Source organism: Dromaius novaehollandiae, chromosome 1 (genome assembly GCF_036370855.1).
Source record: "Dromaius novaehollandiae isolate bDroNov1 chromosome 1, bDroNov1.hap1, whole genome shotgun sequence".
NCBI classification, from domain to species: domain Eukaryota; kingdom Metazoa; phylum Chordata; class Aves; order Casuariiformes; family Dromaiidae; genus Dromaius; species Dromaius novaehollandiae.
In genome coordinates, this window is record NC_088098.1 from 47,016,733 (window position 1) to 47,035,954 (window position 19,222).

General features: G+C 42.9%; 1 protein-coding gene across 4 annotated transcripts in view; it reads right to left on the reverse strand.

Annotated features, from left to right (window-relative positions):
• TMCC3 (transmembrane and coiled-coil domain family 3) overlaps positions 1 to 19,222 on the reverse strand; it is a 152,816-nt gene that overhangs the window by 53,852 nt on the left and 79,742 nt on the right. Inside the window, exon 1 of one of the 4 annotated variants that reach the window (XM_064510298.1) lies at positions 11,721 to 12,064. The exons of 2 other annotated variants lie outside the window; for them this stretch is intronic. In XM_064510298.1, coding sequence (XP_064366368.1) covers positions 11,721 to 11,748 — 28 coding nt within the window. In that variant the 5' untranslated portion in view covers positions 11,749 to 12,064. Of the gene's footprint in view, positions 1 to 2,953; positions 3,172 to 11,720; positions 12,065 to 19,222 lie in introns of those variants that run through there. One more of the 4 variants, XM_026123206.2, reaches the window with a different exon arrangement.

Here is a 19,222-nt window from a genome sequence, read left to right on the forward strand (position 1 = left end):
TTGAAATGCTTTCCTTCCTTAAGCAGCAATAACTTTTTCTTTTGCCTTAGTTAAGAATGAATCAGCTGTTCTTCATTCAAGTATTTTATCTCTTTCAGGCATTGGAATCTTTGCAGAAAATGGACATGTGGCTCACCAGAGAGTTGTTAGCAGAGCACACAAAATCTCATTCTTCACAATGTCTCAGAGCACAGTATTGAACAGACCTGTTGTCTTATGCTGAAGAAGCTTCTTAACCTCAGCAGGAATTTGAAAATCTCTTCCCCTCAGATTCTACCATTTAAACACACAGAAGACTACATTCACAGTAAGTTTTTCTAGAAATTCTGCAAGATGAATTTGGTGATATTTTCTCCCAGAGAATAGACAGACAGTAGCAGCTTTGGACTTGTCTTCCTCCCTGTCCATAGAGAAGGCTTCGCTTTCTCATAAGAAAAATCCTTAGATGGGCTTGAGAGATGCAGGCAGCGTCTGCATCCCATAGGGCTGCAGAAGTGCTTCAAAACTGCCTACCCAAAAACTAGACTCAGTAGCCTACGTTATACAGGCTACAGATCCAGCAACTGCTTTGCCCCTTCCTTCCTCCAAGCTATATTTATTAAATGTATGTCACTCTATCTACTATATACTGCTCTCATCCTGCTGATGAAGTCAACTCCAAGTCTTTCTTCACACAAGGAGGTCTCTCGAGTTGATTTGGGTTCTCCGAGTGTCTCAAATATTGTTTCGGAATGGCAGCCCTAATGCTAGTTGCATCCTATTTTCTTGCTCCTTGCTTACATAATATCATTGTATCACATTATATCATAATATAATTAATTGTTGCTGCTCCATCCTCCTGGTTAAAGAAATCACAGGAATGTTGAAGTTATCGAGGCCATTTACTCAGGAAGAAAATCCTACTTGTCTTGGATAAGCACAAATCAATTTAATGCAAGCTTTCACCATCACCTGGAACATACAACCTGCTGATACCATCTTTGGCAATTATATTACAAGTTCTGTGATATGTGACACAGCTTGCAAAGCTTAGACTCTAAAGCAATGCACTTACACAAGACTACAAAGCTGTTAAAGAGTCGTATTTCCAGTTCTCATGGTTGCAGAAAGGGAAGGAGAGGCTAAGACTGATGAAACTCAAAATCAGAGAGAGATCCAAATCTTTCACAAAACCGTCCTAAACATGAGATTTTTATTTTTCAGTGTGCAAGTGTTCTGAATATTAATCATGATATTTCGTGCTTTTAAGCAGACTACCTAGACTATAGAGGGGAAGCTTCAGGTTTAACTCCTAAACATGCCAAAAATCATCCTGGAAGGTGCAACTTTCTTCTATGGCCACCGGAAATTAGGTTGCACATTAATCTTACAGCAAGAACAATGAGGAAAAAAACAATTAGTTCAACTTATAAAAAGAAAAACAAAGGAAATGCATAAAATTCCTAACTGGTTTATGACTTGTATGTGCGCCTAGCTTACAGCATGAAGAGCATGTTAGACAGAACTCCAGCAGTAAAGGCACAGTGTACAAGGTTACTTATTTTAAAACATTTCATTACGCAGGAACAATCTGAAGCACACCATCTCCTTTCCAGCACTGTCAATTAATGGGCTAGAAGGGATGGAAAGAAAGGCTAATGTTCAGTGTAGCAGAGGGAAAAAGCAGTCTTCCTCCACAAATAGCTAATCCCTACACTTCAAACTGTGAAGCTCATTTATTGACAAATTCAGTATCTCATAAGCACAGAAAACAGAATTTTTGCCAATACTCAGAGACAGCTAGAGCAACCTCCTTTTTCCTCTATTTTTTCCTGCAATATACAGGGAGAGAGAGATGTTTGTTTGACACCTGCTTGAGCTGAGCATTTAGATAAAAACTTGAAACCTGTGCATAAACTAGAGAGCCAACTGCCTTCGTCAATGTGGTAGTCATCCCAGAGGCTACTAAATATACGATAGGATCATAAGCATTACAAATACACAGTTATATTATATTAACAAAACATCAAAACAATGAGATAAAGAAAGCTGAACTCGCCAGCAGACCAAAAGGAAAACTGTCCCATAAAGTCATACATCGTGGATATACAGTATATTCTTACTTATCCCTAACAGAGGCAGATAAACCTTTTCTGTCAATCTCCATCCCTGCCACAGCCCTCTTTAAGTAATTTCAGGAAGGGAACTATAATCATTCTCTGTTGGATGCAACCACCTGATCTGCAGTTTATTCAACAGAGACTTTGAGAACCAAAACCAAGTGTCTACCAATGAGATCTAGACATAGAGTCATGCTATTAAATAACCACTGCTGTTGACTTTGGTGAATAAGTTCTCTACTACTCTCATCTCCAACTGGTTTCTATTGCGGATCTATCTGAACATCGGTTTCTGTTATGTCAACAGCCAGTTTCATCTCATTTTCTCATGCCAACAGGACAGCAGTAAGCACTGAGATTGAGAACAAAAAACGGAGGCACAAATTAAAAACTTCCCTTGGGACCAACAGCAACACAGCTAACACGGAGACCTCTCGACGAAGGCGCTGCAGGGTGGTGGCGTGTTTTCGAGGGAGATTCCCCCGCCGCCCTGGTTTCCAGGGGGCACCGAGAGCCCTGCCCGGGGCGGCCGCACAAGCACTCCCTGAACTCAGTCCCCCCCCCACCTCTTCGTCTTCAGGAAAATACTGTTACAGCTGTAACTCCTCGGCGGCGGCGGTTTATCGAGAAGGACCAACCGAGCTGTTTTGCCTCCGCTGCACCGGGAGCACGCCGCGCCCTCCCGCCTTCCTCCCTCCCTCCCAGGCAGGGCCCGGTAGCTCCCTCCCCACGCCGCGCCTTCACGAGGCGGCGAGGGACCCCGCGGCCGGGACGCCGGGCACCGCCGCCGCGGAGAAAAGTTTCCGAGCGCCGGTGGCAAAACCGCCCCAGGGCGGGGAGGGGGGAAGGGTTACCCGCGTCTTGCGGCGCCGGTGCCGCTCCGGGTCCGAGTACGTCCTGTCCACCGCCAGCGCCGTGTCGCTGCCCGGCATGCCGGCTCGGCTCCGCGCCGCGGAGAGCAGCCTGCGAGGCGGTGGCGTCGCCCCCTCCCCCTCAGCGGCGGCACCCCGCCCGCAGCGCGGGCGCAGGTAGGGGTCCCGCCAACGGCCGCGCGCCAACGGCCACCCAACGGCCGCAGCAGTAACGGCTCGCGCCTCTGAGAGCTCGCGGCCGCCGCCGCGGTGCGGGAGGGCCGGGCACGCCCCTCCGGGCGTGCCCGGCCCTCCCGCACCGCGGCGGCGGCGGCTCCGGTCCTCCCCAGCGGGCACACCCCGGTTAACCCCTCGGCTGCTGCTGTAGGTGTCTCGGCGCGGAAAGGCCGAAGAGCTCCAGGGGCTCGGCAGGGCGGGGACCCTGAGCGCTTGGTGCTCTGAGGCACCTGCTGCGCAGTCCCCAGAGCTGCTTCCTGCTTCCAGCAGCGTCAAACACCCGTGGGACCTAGACCCGGCTAGGTCGGCGGCCAGCTCCGGGCACCGCTGCTGTGCTCGCGTCCCTGGCAAGGGGACAGTCGCATCCCGAGTGCTGCCAACTGTTGCTTTGGCTCAGGCTTTCCATTAAAGCTCCAGCCCTTGAAGGGAATTACCTTCAAGGTAGTTGAAGTGACAATCGCAGCTTCTATTAAAATAAATCTAGATCCCATAGCTACAAGGAAACGCCACAGAATACAGCAAACCCTAAAGGTTCAGAAATCCCAAGCAGAAAAAAAACAGTAAGTGTTAAGTATGTTGTCATTCTGCAGTGGTCTAACCTGTAAGCTGTGGCTGTGGTAGGCACCACATTAGGCACCACTGGGCACATCTGAGTGTCGCTGCTGGAAAGCCCTTGATATCCGGAGCTTTTCACAAAACATCTCTTGCAGAAATTCTGTCAGCCGGAATAAATAATCAGGGCTTGCATTTTCCAAGGTGGTCGGAGGAGCATGGCAACCAACTCAATCTTAGTCGCCGTTACTGCACCTTACAAGTATGAAATAAATTCTACAATATTTTACAACGCAGGACCATACCTGTGAGCCTTATGGAAATCCAAGGGAAACACATTTTCGAGGGCATAAGAGCATGCTCAAATTCCTAACAGCTGAGCAGAGTTCCTGACAGATTTTTGTGTTACCTTCAGAATACCTATGTTGAAGAATATATTTAAATCAGTAGCTTTTAACATAGATTTTCAACTATTGAAAAGTGTAAGCAGAATACTGTTTCTAAAACCACTCCTTAAAATTGTACAGAAGACAGGTACTTTTTCTATTTCTGTAATGAGTAAGATAGCTGAGTTACCAAACTCTGCTTCCTGTTACACAGAGCATGTCTGGAGTTCCTTCACACTCACTCCCCTCTGACAGCAGCGGGATTTCACCTCTCAGGTACCGTTGTTAGGAGATACTCATTCGTGAGTCATCTTGCTTTTCTTCTCAAGTCTGAGATTACAACAGTCCCATGGCATGTGCATATATAAATATATGTAATTCAACACAGCTAACTACCCTAGAGGGCATTGCTGCTTTTAAAAAATATTTCCTTGTCATCATTTACATTTTTTATTAGGTACTTTCTGTTCTGAGATAACACTACTACTGGAGGTTAATTATCTAGCACAAGGGCCAACTTGGGTTTTCATGTCATAACCTCTGCAAAAATTAAAGACCTGAAATTCTGAAGGAAAGAAAAAATCGTAGAATCCACCTTCCTGGCAGGTTTTTCTTCTACAACTCTAGTATCGTTTTTTACAAAGTCATCCAAAGTTCTGAGACAAATTTAGTAGTGAGCAGCTAATAAAGCTAATGAAGGGAAGCATTATTTGCCCTGTGCAGTATTCATACAACCAAACTAATGCAGGACACCTGCACATAGGTTTGACTTGCCATTCTTCCTATAATTCTTACATAGCTGAATGAGATAGCTGAGGTTGGAAAGCTGGTGGGAAAAAGCTTTAAAACAGGAACTGCATTTCTTCAGTCCCTCGGCTCAGACATGAAAGTTAGTTCATCGCTCCAAATGTGCTGGAGGGTGGGGGACTCTGGAGGCAGAGGTCAGTAAGAAAAGAAGTAAGCAAATGTTGTGGTTTGGGGGTTTTCACTGAAGTCATAACTGCACATTTCCAGAGGGGCCTATGCAGTTTCCAGCACCTAGGACGAAACATCCTTATTTCCTCAGAAACTTTCAGGACTTCTTTTTAAGCCTTGCCAAATACAGTTGATCAAAGCATAGAGAGGATAAGTAGTTGCAAAAGGGGCACATAAAAGGCTTCAATTGCTTGGCTCTTTACTAACATAAGGCTTATTATAAATCATAGTTTATTCAAAAGTTCAGTTTTATTTAAATAATATCAGCTTTATTTAAATAATACGAGCGGGATAGCCATAAAATGATGGTACCACTCTTCATGAAGAGTGACAGTACTGTGCAATGTATATTTAGAAATACATCCTGTATGGTTGGTCTCAGCAGTATTAACATCTATACTCATATATTTACAAAGAAAACACTCTCTCCTGATGTAGCTTCTAAGAGAGGAGAGTAATATGCTTAGTTTCACAAGACCTAGACTGGTCACACCTTGCAGTCAGCCTGCAGATTCACTTGCTCAGGGGCTGCCATCAGCAGTGGCAGTTTTTGCCATAAGTACCAGCAACCCAAACCCTGACTGCTTCCTGGAAGAGCTGCGACCACGGGGACACAGGCTGGGCAACTAGCCAACAATGCTAGTACGGAGCCAACAACGCACGCCGCAGCAAGCTACCGTGGAGCAGAAGTAACCGCTGGGGTAACCTATCCCAGAGGTCAGGAGAGCCCATCTGCACAAGCTGTTGTCCTCTCTGCAGTCTCCACAGGTGCCATGGTTTGGGAATGTCTACAGTAAATGGTACTTTTCATAGGATGGAGTTGGATCATCTGCATCTTCAGAGCATAAGTTTAGCGTATATCAAACTTTAGTTCCATGCTGGCCAGTCAAAGGCTGCTCTTTCCCCCTTTATTTTTTCTTCTCCCACGTGTGCTGCTAGGTCCTCCCTGGTCTGTAGCAGGAGAGGACAGATGGTTATTCTATGGCATATCGGCTGAAGGTGTTTCATTTTCCTTGGCTGAGCACGGACAACCCCTCCATCCCCACAGATGGTTTGTACAACTCTCCTTCCCCAGTCCTAAGCAGAGACATGACTCCTCGAGCATGGCGGTTACTGAACAGCACAGCACTTCTGACAGCTTCACCAGGTACGTTCTCTCACCATTATTTTCAAAATCCCACAGAACTTGGATAAATGCTCTTCCCCCACACTGCACCTATTCCCAACTGGACCTTCAACCTACTAAAGCAAATACCTGCAGATATTGGTAGGAACATGAGGTTGGTCTCAAAAGGACATAGATAGGAGTGGTGGCCTATACATGAATTTTGTTGTCACTTCTCTGGATCTGCTCACAAGTCTCTGGATAGGCAGCAGAGGCCCTGACCAAGCAGGTCTGTCAGGTAGAGCTTGAGATTTCGATAGATGACTCCTGCCTTATTTGTCCTTGCACGAGCTGCATCTTTACTACCCATTTCCTGCTGCCCGACCCTACACAGCCGATGCAACCATCCAGTCTGTGAGCTAGCTACAGTGTCTTATGTATAGGCCCTATAGTGAGAGGAAGCGGCAATAGCGGCAGTGGGATGACTTATCAAAGTCCAACCTTCCTCTTAATGTAATCTGAGAGACAGGGTCATGCACACTGGGAAGTAGGTATCACAAGACAGGAAACCTTTATATAAGTGGAAGGCATGGGAATCCTATCATTAGGAGGTGGGCTTGAAGTTCGGCCCTGTCCTCTTTTCTGTTTTATTGCAAGTCTGGACCTTGGCAACTCACTTTACTTCTCTGGGCTTCCACACTCGTAAAGCAAGAACCAAAGCACATCTTTCTTCTGTGGAAAACCTCGAGATGTCCGCATGCAAAATGCTATTATTAAATGCAGTGTTCTGATGCTGTAGGGAGAAATTATATATACAGTGTAAAGCGTTTATTGGCAAAAGCACAATCAGGAAGAAGGCGAAGGTCTCTTTCTCCACAGTGGTAACATCCGTACTCTAAACAGGATGCTGGGGCTTGTTATGAAAGGTTTTTTAACTTGCTCTCCAAAGCTTTTTCCAATAGCTTATAGCAACCAGTCTCCAAGGGAAAGGACTACGTGATAAGAGACTATCAGTGCCATTACTAAGTCTGACAGCAAATGGGACAGCGCTAATTGACGTAAGTATTGCAGTTATCCATGAGCACATTGTCACAGTTCTGTTTGTCTGCCAAAACATGAGCCTTTCACACCCACTGGAAAAGAGATATTCTGTTTGTCTGTAATCAGCACAAGCTACCAAGAGATCACACCAAAATTTACAGATTGCATTGCCAGGCAGCAACCTTCATTCAGAAGGTCTGATGTTGAGTTTCCTCTCCTCTCCTCTCCTCTCCTCTCTTCTCCTCTCCTCTCCTCTCCTCTCCTCTCCACATGTGGTCCCAGTATGGACAGACATGCACATTACCCATTTTCTACACAGAAAGAAACTTCTAAGCTAGGACTATTATTGTGTCTTAGAGAGATGCATTGATACAGGGTGAAGAATAGAGAAACAAATGAAAAAATCCAGATGAGGGGGACGGAAGTCCTTCTCCCTCTTCCTTCTTTCCCCTGCCTACTCTACTTTGTTCCCTGCTGTGAGATAAGATGCAATTTCAGGCCCTTTCCTTATTCTTTTACAGCTCAGGAAATTTTTGCTAAGTAATTCCTCACTGCTGCTGATGACGGCAATAGCAATGGTGAAACAGTCTTAGTACAAATGGGATGGCAGCAGTCTTTTGCATTTTAAATGCTGTGAATAAGAGACATGCTTTTAGCAGCGGTAAATGACAGCTGTTCTTTATACCCAAGAACTGGCCTGGAACTTATCTATTCACATTAAGATGACCTGTACTGCAGAGGCTAAAGTACAAAATTCTCCCTTGGGCAATGTGAATGCTTGTTGCTCATCAGCTTACAAATCTTCTGCCTCACACTATGTGATTTGGGGCCCTTCCAGGAAAAACCTGTCTATCCAGATTCAGCCACTTTGATATGGCCATGAGGTATTGCAGGATCAAGATTGCCAGCCAGGGCTGTGTTCGGGTCATCTCTGTGGCACATGAAGGCATACTCCACTCCAAAACATGAGTGTGAACTTACACCCAAACAGTTCACACTGCAGCCCGAAGACACATAACCTAAATCTCCTATTACTGCATATGCTGGTGGTTACATCAATGGGACCTTTTATCCCAAATTAAAACAAGCAAGTCAAAACCTTAGTCCAGATACAGCCCACAGGCACAGGAATTGCTCTCAGGAAATGCCACCTCAAGCCACCACTGGGAGACGTGCACACAGCACTTTTGAAATCATGCAAGTAGCTGGATAGCTGGCGTCTGAGCTCCTAAAAGCAGTAGGAGAATAGCACCACAGCTCTCGTCCTGCTGCTTTATGGCTGCAGCTCACAGGCACCCTGACTCTCAGTTTGTGGCTGATGGTGGCAGACAGAAATGGTACGTTCTGCTGCAGAGGAACTTGTCCATTTTATTTGTCTATTAAGCACGTTGTGTGGCTGTGGTGCTGTATAAATTATGTAATTCTGAATGTGTGACAGCAATGATTTCCATATCGATAGACAATGTCAAATGCAGGATTAGGACTTCTTTGCCAGTCAACCAGAAAACACAGTTGGGTTATGAAAGGACAGAAAAACTAATGATTATACAAGTAAGCCAGCACCTCCTCCCAGTGAGTGTTGTTACAACACTGGAAAACTGCCACAGCCCCTCTCGTTTCACTACAGTGACTCTCTGTTTACAGTTGTGCAAGTTACAGGAACATGAAGGCCAAGTTTCCTCACCTCTATCAAAGTGGGCCATGGCTAGTCTTGTAAGTGTGCTTCTACTAAATCTAATTCACTCCAGTACGAAAGCTCTTCTTTAAAATTACATGAACAGGGAACTGTGTAAAGTATGTTATTTGGTGGGTTAATCAGGCATTATGAGATAAATATGTTTAAGAGCCCAATTAATATAAGAGTAATAAAAACAGAAAGCTTCCTTCAGTTTACTTCTCCATCTGCCAGACCTAAATACGAGACATTCAGCTCTGATCTGGGTGAAAGGATTTGGAAGATTAACATCAACTAACCAGAAAAGCCAAAATGCCATTTTGTTTAATTGGCATAAAATTTCCAAGCGCCTGATTTTCACAACAAATATTTTAAAGGCAGAATATTACAAACAAAAAAGCCCCACAGCATAGCATGGGCAGCATGCATCAGGCTAAATAAATCTGTATCAACCATCATTTAAAAGTATCCAGCAATACCCTCTCTTTACTCACCCAAATACAGTAATTTATCAAGGAGCAGGTTCTGGATTATTACTATATATTACTACATAATTCTACAGATAGTTTTCACTGAATAAAGTATTTGTTATATTTACTCCTTGGTTGGACTGGTAAGAAGCATTAAATTCATTTTACTTTCATCTTAATGCTTTTTATGGCTAGAACCTAGGTGCATTGATTGAAGTTTTGCCAATTGCTTTAACATGCAAGGGTTTTACCACATATTTCCGCATATTTGACATCAAATTCACTCACTACTAACGTCCCGAAGATAGATGCAGACCTTCATAACATCTTGCATATAAATATTCATGCAGAATTTTTAACTTTATTAAATGACAACTTCTGTATATGTACTTTCCTGGATCACAACTGTATGGTTTTGTCTACTGCATTCATGATTTAGATTGGAATTTAAGTTTAGTGAGTTTAGATATGCTGCTAGTTGACCAAGGAGGCAAGTGATAAGATAGGACTTTTCCTGCCTTCTCACTATCTTGGTGCTGGCAGATGCTTCAGAATGGTCTGTGATATAATACAGATTTTAAGCAGAAAATATAAATATAAATCCTATTTTTAACATATACTCATATTAACCCTTTTGAACCTTTTAAAATCATAAATTTATAAGTTATTACTCATGAAATTTTGGGACAATTTTTGAAAGATTTAAGTTTTCAGCTTTGATCTTCTACAACCAATAAAGTATATAAGATATCATACAGTATGATTTTCTTATCCCTGGGACCTGTGTTCTAGAAGGAATATACAATAACAAGCATATTTTGCAATGTTTTTGGTAACTGTAGCATCAAGAGTTAAAATCTTGGCACTGCATTTCTGGGGAGTTTCCCACTGAACTTCCATGGAAGGAAAATGTTACAGCATGAGATCACCAGAAAGTGCAATGGTGGAGATAGATACATCATTTGCCAATAAGGATTCTCATTCCACTATACAGGAATACCCTTTTCTAGAGGAAAATTGATCACTTTTTCCAGTGCAATTGTATCTGGGCTTTTCTTTGTAAAGTTATATCCATGCTGGGTGGGATTTCTTCTTCACATTCCTAACTGATAGAGCCATATTGATAAAGCATTTATTTTCAAAGCAAGAGAAGGGTAGAGAGCCTCCATTTCCACAGTAGGCTGACACCACTGAAGAATTATGCAGAAGACACCCTGCAGCAGCCAGCAGCTTGGGACTGGAAGAAAGTGAGTCCCCCTCTGCCCTTCCAGGGACCACTGTGTATGGGGCTAAAGTTTTTCTGAAAGACAAAGCTGTCCTTCTTCCTGCCTTAAAAAGAAAAAATGCTGGCAGCAGGGTTTGGACTGGTCCGTTCTGGACTGTTGGTGAGTAAACTGCCTCTGCTCGAGGCATAGGCAGCCCCCCACTTCATTTTTTAACCAGCTCAGGCCCACAATTTTGTAGATGTCAGATAAATTTCTCAAGCCCAGTATAAAGGCACAACATTCTCAAGCATCTCACGGGCATATACTTACAGACCAAAACTGAGAAAAAAATGGTAATAATTATAGGCTTACTAGACAAACTATTCTTTTTACAATATTCGCTTAAATTTGTGTTTGTTTCTCACATACACACACACCCTTATAAACAATTTTATTTAAAATATTGTAAAGGGAGAAAGTGAATGTTCCAGCTTTCCTATTCTGCTAATAGAGAGTAATTAGCACATGTAGGCTTTGAAACACTTCCAATTATGAGTCTTAGATTAGTGGAAAGCACTGTAGCAACGTAGAAACTCTAATAGCAACATAAAAATTCTAGTAGCAACACAGTATATATCATAATTAGAATTCTATCCACTAGGCATATAAAAGTTATGACAAAGTAATACAGCTTGTTATCCAGCCGTTTTAGCTGAGGAGAAGTCATACTACATAAATCAGAACACGTTTTTCAGAGACAAACGGTATTGTAAAGCCGTACGATATGAGTGGAAAGTGGGGGTATCTTGTCGCTGACTGACACACAGGAACTCCACTGATTTTCAGCACCTCAAATACCCAGGCTGGTGCAACTATGAAACAACAGAGCATATTCCTCATTAACACTTGCCAAAAATCTTACATTTCTTCAAATGAAAGGTTGTCTTTTTCCTAAATGAAACATTTTCTCATGTTTTTCCTCTTTCAAACAGCATATCACAAACCTTTTACCTTTACGTTTGAAAACTTAACAGCAAAAGCACTTAACAGAGGATTTTTTTTTTCCTTAACAGAAAAAAAAAAACCCTAGTTTTCATTTCTCTCGCAAGTTTTCATTAAAAGACCTACCATTTCCCAGCAGTTCTGTTCCATGCTTTTGAAACTCGAGGCGTGGTTTGTCGATTTGCTTCAGATGAAAGGAGCAGGTCTGCTCTTCCTGCACCCTCGGGTGCGCCTTTGCACTCCCACCCTGGCCACTGAGCTGTGTGATGTTGCAGAGGAGCCCCGGTGACATACCTGTGGCACCGCTGTAATTGCACGGAGCGCACTAACAAATAGTCACGGAAGGGCTATACATATATTGAGATACGTATACGGCGTCATTGCGTAGACGAAGCATGTGTGTAGAGAGCAAAAGTACAGGTGGGCCCTCCCAAGAGCACCGAGTGATATCAGAGGCCTTGAAACTACAGGCACAGGATGATATCAGCAGCCCCAGGGCTATAAACACAAATGGCCAATTACTGACACGGATCTGGAAGCAATCCATGCAAACTTCCCACAACCAGTAGCATAGGTGGAGGCGTATTTATGCTATGTCTTTAAGGCTGCAACAAAAAACACTGGTTGTGTGGGTGCCACTGCTTCAGGATTGGTAGGTAGAATTGATCACTGCCTGTAATGCTACACATGCACATATTACCATCAAAGAGAAATAAACCTTTAAGGCTTGTGTTTGGTCTAGCATCGTACCCTTGAGGCTGGGTTGTGATTTGGATGCCAGAACGGTGGGCTCGTCAGAGAGCTGATCCAGGCGAAAACTACCTCTGTCGAAACAAAATAAATTATTAGATGGCAAAATAAATTATGAGTGTTATTAGCTCCCCCATCTGGCTGGCTGTACAGCCCCTCAAGCACTGGCATTGACACAAGAAAGTAGACAGGGGAACATGCCTGAGGGCAGAATACAGGATTTAACGGAAGTCAGAAGTATGGACTTTATTTAACCTGATCATGAAATCACATTTTTAGTTGCCATGGTTTTTAGTTAGGTCACAGCACATTGGGTACTTTTCTATGCAAAGACTCTTAACATCAGTATACTGTGAATCTCTACAAAGGTTAATTATCCTTGTAAAAGATAGGGAATGAAGATATAGTCAAATGTTAAACCATCCAACCTTTATGGAGATCTGTACAAAGCACGGGCACCCCAAACAACACCTTTCAAAATGAACTATTTTCCCCTTTTTTAACAGAACTTCAAAAGCAGTTTGACACATTCAGGCCTTGGAAACATATGAAACCAGCTTCTTCCATGCAAAAACCTAGCGGGGAGCTTCAGAGTGGGGAGCTTCAGAATGAACTCTGCTGATAACCTTGAGACCAGCAACTATATCTGGAACAATCAACTCTCTGGGTATGGTGACACCAGCTGCTGAAGTTACAATGAAGTTACAATGAAAAAGAACAGGACTGCCTGAAGGACCAAGGATGATGCAAATGTAGCATTCAAACCTCTGTAGAAATAAAGCATCTGAGGTAATAGTTAAAACAATTATCTGGTTTGCTGGAAAAGGGAAATATTTTTACATATCACTAAAACAAGTGACCCAGAAGAAAAATGGTACCCCTCTGTCAACTAAGAAAGTGTCATCTCTAGGGGAGGCTTCACTCAAGCTGTATAAAATTTCCTCTTGGTATTGAGATGTAAAATTCCTCTAGTTATCTAGACTTTGGTCAGTCCCCAGAACCACAATGTATTTATTTTTTTTTAGACATCCAAGAAGTAAGGTAAGGACACATCTGTACACAACTCAGCTTCACTGATGCAGAAAAGAAGCCGATCAGCTCAACTAAATCAGTGGAGAATTCTTGCATCCCTGCCTAGCGAACATAGACAGGCAGCAGAGTAAACATTTTAAAGTTGGACAATGTCCCTAGGCATTTAAATAGCTTAAAGTGCATCCTCTTCTTGAGATGAGAATAAGAACAAATGTTTAGTAACTGCACTCAGCGAGACATCTTTGGCCTGTCCACCAGAATCACACAGTGATTTAAAAACAGAAGAGCTTAACAGTCCCCAGATTGGAAGGGTTTTCCCCCCACAGTGCATGTTTTCTATTTATAGGTGCCTTTTTTCCTTTCCTCCTTGCATGCACAGGGCTAAATTTGCTGTAACTCCTTTTGCATAGTGACAAATCTCTTTCTGACCTGATGTCAGTTCCCCTCAAACTTCTTGATATAGCTCTCTGTTTCCGCTTGTAACTTCCATAGCTGAACACATACACACATGGGTAGATAAATACATGCACATGAACATTTCCTCGTCCTCCAGTCTTTTAATATTCCTCAGCAGCTGTGAATGACACTTCAATTAGCAAATGAATACCCACTATTTTCAGTAAGTCTTTATACTGTACTGTAATCTCAGAAATAAGAAAAATACTTGCCAGAAAAGTTCAAGAGGTTAAAATACATTGTTCAAGCTATTTTTTCTTTGTTCATTAGTCATTTTACAGACATGCACAGGTACACACACACTTTATTTATGCCTCCCCAGTGCTTTCAGCATTTTATAGGCACAGCAGGGAGTTTCAGTGTGGCATTGTGTAATGTGTAGGGGGAAGACCCACGCCAGACCTCAGTCTGCCGAAAGTTAGAGCTGTTGTCTATTGGCCCATGTATTAGATGAAGGGAAAAAATAAAGCAGGGCAGTTGGAAGAAAGTTAGCAGTTTCTTCAAGAAAAGATGTATCAGTCTTGAAGAGGAATTTTTACCCCATGAAGAAAAAAGAAATAAGTTGATTTGTTCTGCATATTATGGGTTGATTGCACCAGTTTCTGAACTGATTTTCAGTATTTAATTGTTGTAACAGATATTCAAGATGTCTTGAAATTGGGAAAAAACTGTTGACTTCTCTGAGCATTACCAATTTTCAACAGCTAAGGATCCTCCCTAATCTCTTATGTTATTGCTGATGGGTGTTAGTTCAGTAAGTTGTGGACATTCATTAAAGGAGAAAAAAAAAATCAGTCCTGTAATTGGAACAAATAAATTCTTCTCACGTTCTGCAGAACGATCCAGATGAGATGCAGCATCAGGTTTTGTAACTAACTACAGCCCTACTAAGGGGGTACAGGAAAATGCTGCTTTTAGCCACTGGTAAATTTAACACAAATGCTTTTCACCACAAATTCTGAGACTTGGATACCTTTCATTGTCTGATACGGAGCCCACAGTCACACTTATATGTGTATATCTATCTGTCTGTCTGTCTATCTATCTATCTATCTCAAATAAATATATGCATAAATATACACGTTTATACATATATGAGAGAAAACGCAATAAATTGCAAGACTGTAACATCATTTGTTGAATCACAAGTATGATATGCTACATGAAAATCCTGCAGTTATAATACTGAGCAGCAGTGATTCCATATTAATAGGTGGGCTGCAAGTTAGTAGGAGCACATCCATCAGGTAGCGTCTCAGGAGGAGGCAAGAAATACATTATCTGTTCTAGCTGGTTCTTCCTAATTCCATGTAGTAGGATTCAATTGAATGAGTGCAGAAGAGCTACCTAAAGGGCCATATACATGATGGTAGTTTGTTCCCCAGAAGAAATTTCAGAAATACATCTTTAGGTTTCTCCATTTATGTTATCTCTCTGGGTTCAAATCTATTGATAGAAATTAAACATTTTGATCACCAAGGACTTGATCAGCACATTAGTGCTGCTGTTTAGACATTTAGGGATTCCCATTCATGAGCACCAGAGTGGTGCCAGACCTTGGAGATCCTGCTGTTAGGACTGATTCAGTGTCAATCTCTGGAACAGCTGTGCCAGGATTTACAGTACAGGTGAGATACCTACTGCAGTGGATACCCAGAACTGACTCTTTGTATTTTGAACTTCAGATCATTTTTCAAAGACACTGATATATTTATGCAAGCAGCTTGAAGACTATGGTGACCTTGTCAATCATGTGGTGCCTAGGAGAGATCATGGAAACTCTCTTCCAGATTTTAAAAATGTGCGCAAACAAGTTGTTGACTTAATTTATGGCCAATGGCTCTTCCATAAGGTTATTGCAAAGGCACACTGATATTTTCCTGAATTATCCATCACTCAGGGCTATATAGTACATGCATCACTTATTAAGTGCTAGACTTTCCACGGATAATCTACTTGGTCTTTTTACTTTGTTACTAATCTGTCTTTCCTTAAAAGAGGTCTGGAGAGTATTGTGGTGAGGCACTGACTGAATACAGTTAAAAAAATACAGAGTGAACTTTCGAATATGGCCACAGCACTTACACTGCTAAGCTGGGAGCTTGTAAAGCCCTCTTGCCGCAACCCTTTATTAATATTCAGCCTTGATCTTTCTGCAATTTTGTGGCTTACTGGAAAAACTTGACACAGAGAGGAATCTTTCAAATACCAGTCTGAACGGTATTATATATATAAGCACACTCTTTTTTATTGATGTATATATAAATTGTTTATCTCAGTTGTGTTTCATATAATATACACATATATTTATATAAGTGATGCTATTAAGCAAATCAGCAACAACACTGCTCTGAGACGAGAACCTCTGACGCGCTCTCTGCACTGGGTGGGCTCCGTACTATGATCAGGGATATTGCCATGTGTTTTCCCGTTGTCAGGACAGCATGAATTTCACTCCTTAGCAAGTTGCCAACTAAACTGATCTCTGTCAGCTTCTCTAGAAGATGGAAGAGAGCGGATGGATGTCCTAGATATATGGGTTTGAAATAAAGTGTAAGGGAGATGGATGTTGTTGACCGGGTCTTTTCTTCTGCTGAAGGCTGATGCCCCAGCTCTGTACTGATGCAAAATCCTTGTCGGCATAAATGGTTTGTTTTGACCATGCTATGTCATTTAAATGTTGTAACAGCAACAGCAACTGGGGATATTTTGTGGCAGCAGCCAGTTATTGAGGGAAATTAAAAGTATATGGGCACAGCAAATGTTATAAATAACACTAAGCATGGCAACAAAACCCAGCAAGATGGTGTGCAGGTGATACTCCAAGACATCTGAACACCTCCCTGAAACAAGCCACTGTGTCTGCTGACATCCTGCAATGCAATGGGACCGTGTTTCACGTTTGCCCTAAGGTGAGAGAACTCAATGTAAACAATCCATTTATATCTATCAACATTTATCTTTAAATGTATTTTAATAGCTGGAAGCCTCAAAACATAAAAGGAGCATGTCACACACACGGTTTAGCCATGGCTCCAGCAAAAAGAGCGTTCCCTTGTCCCAGGATAAGGACAGCGAGCACCTGCTTTAAGCTCAATGCTGCTCCACACATTACGGCATCACCCTTTGGATCCTTCCTCTGTGGCAGGCAGAGGAGGAGGAGGCCGGGGGGGCCGACGCCGCTCACCGTGCCCGGGAGAAGCCAGCGTGCAGGCACGTGCTCAGCTCCGGCCCCGTGCAGGGCACTTAGCTCCGATGACAGGTATTATTCTGTCAGCTGAGGCGATGTGATAAATTCTTAAGCTGCTTTTTTGCTGTAAAAATCTGCCTGCAGCCTTATTTACCCTGGATGAGTGCCCAGCAAGGACTGATTCGCATCAGTTTGGAGAGGAAAAGAGATGGAACATGAATAGCTCTGTCTTCATGTTGATACATTTTTGAATTTTCCTCTTTTGGAATTCCTTACTTACAGGTCTGGCGTGATTTTGGAGGCAGTAAAACATTTTCAGATGCTACCTTCTGCTTGTATAGGACCTGGGAGTCTGTCATGGGAAGCTACTGGTGCATACACAATTTTGTAACCATTCTCCAGGTGCGTTTTTAATAATGTAGACGGAGGCTGGGATGGGGGAGCAGGATCAGCAACTGAAATTAAATTTGGAGACCTTTGCCCAAAAAGCAAAGAAGAATACTACTCAAGAAGCTGACAGACGAAACAGGAGAGCATGTTGGTATTAGTAGCAGTTGTATGCAGGATGGAACAGGAATGCAAGAAGAAACCTAAAACGTTTTGAAAGAATTTCCCTGCCTCATAATAAGCAGAAATAATCAGAAATCTACAGTAATCTCTTAAAACACCAGGAGCTGGAGTACGCACGAACACTTTATTATGCCTTAAAATTTCTTTGTAATTTGAAATGTCTGTGCAGCCTGCGATGGGTCATTTACTTAACAAAAATCTCAAATCAGTTTAAAGCTGAAGGCATCCATGAGACTGTGAACAGAAAACCATTTCTATTGATTTTTATTTCGTTTGTCCGCTGTTGCAGTGAACACGCCTCACCTTCAAAGAGCCTCAGTTCTAACCCACGCAATGCACCATCACCTGGGTGCACGGAGAGCAAAACGTGCGGGGACAGGCAATAGCGCAAGGGAGAAAGAAGCAGCATGGGAAGAGCGAGAGAGGAGACTGGGAAAACCTGAGCAGTGGCTGTGTGCTTGCCCTTTTCAGAGCAACAAGCATTTTTGCTTTTTAATACTCCACCGTGAGCCGCGGTTTAAGTACCCGGGGGAGACACTAACTGATGAGAGATGCTAGTGAGACATGGCAGTGCTGGCCTGGAAAATTGCCTTCCCTTTGGAGACACGGAGCAAGACAGAAGACAGACCAGTGTCCATCACGGACAGAGCAGGAGGCACCACCCCGAGGCATCCTCCTTCCCAGCCTGGGGCCTACCGGCACCGGGAGGCACCATCTCTCTGTGGGCTGCGGTGAGACAGGACAACAACGCACTGAAAAATGGCCTCAGAGCAAACATGGGAGCCTGTTGCTTGCTGTGGGATGTTTTGATATCCTGCATGCACCCAATAGTACCTGCGTAAGAGCTGCCCACGTTGTAAAACTGAGAGGCTGCAATATATTTCCAGAACATTAGTTCAGCTGTGTAAACCATTTATCCATATTGGCTGGGATAATTATGATGGGTTGGGTGGCCCCCATGTTCCTCAGCAGTTAAGTAATCTGTGTAATTAGGTCAAGTTTTGAACTCTCTCACATCATATCAAAAAAAAAAAAAAAGAAAAGAAAAGAAAAAGTCACATCATAGCACAGATGTGAAGCATGCACATACACAATCAAGTCAGCTTTGACTCCTACGTTACCCACTAATTCCTTGCCCAGCACTTATGCAAGATCAGCAAAGGCAGCATTTCTGAGCCTCTCCCTTTTTATGATGGCTACACAACAGGATAACTACGTTGAGCCGAGGCCACCATTCGTTATCTGAGTTCCCGGCCCTAACCATAGAAACCTGCAGTTGATCTTTGGTCACAGAGAGATTTTCAACACCATCTCCACCACTGCTGTTATAAAATTCCCGGTTCCTCCACTGTGTATTGGCTGCTCATTTGTCTTAACATTTGGAGGCTGTAATGTTGTTTCTTCACAATGTTGAAGTCTAGGACTGTCCAGAAACTGTAGTTCAAATACCATATGATCAATAACTAAATACAGTATAGGACCTACACTCACCATTCACAAGCTTAAACTTAAGTATACTTTTTCTGACATTTGACTGCTCAGTTTTACTACCATAAAAGTCTCCTTAAAGGCCTGAACTATTTGAAGCTTCAGAGCAAGAAGAACTGAAAAAAGAGGGATAAAACA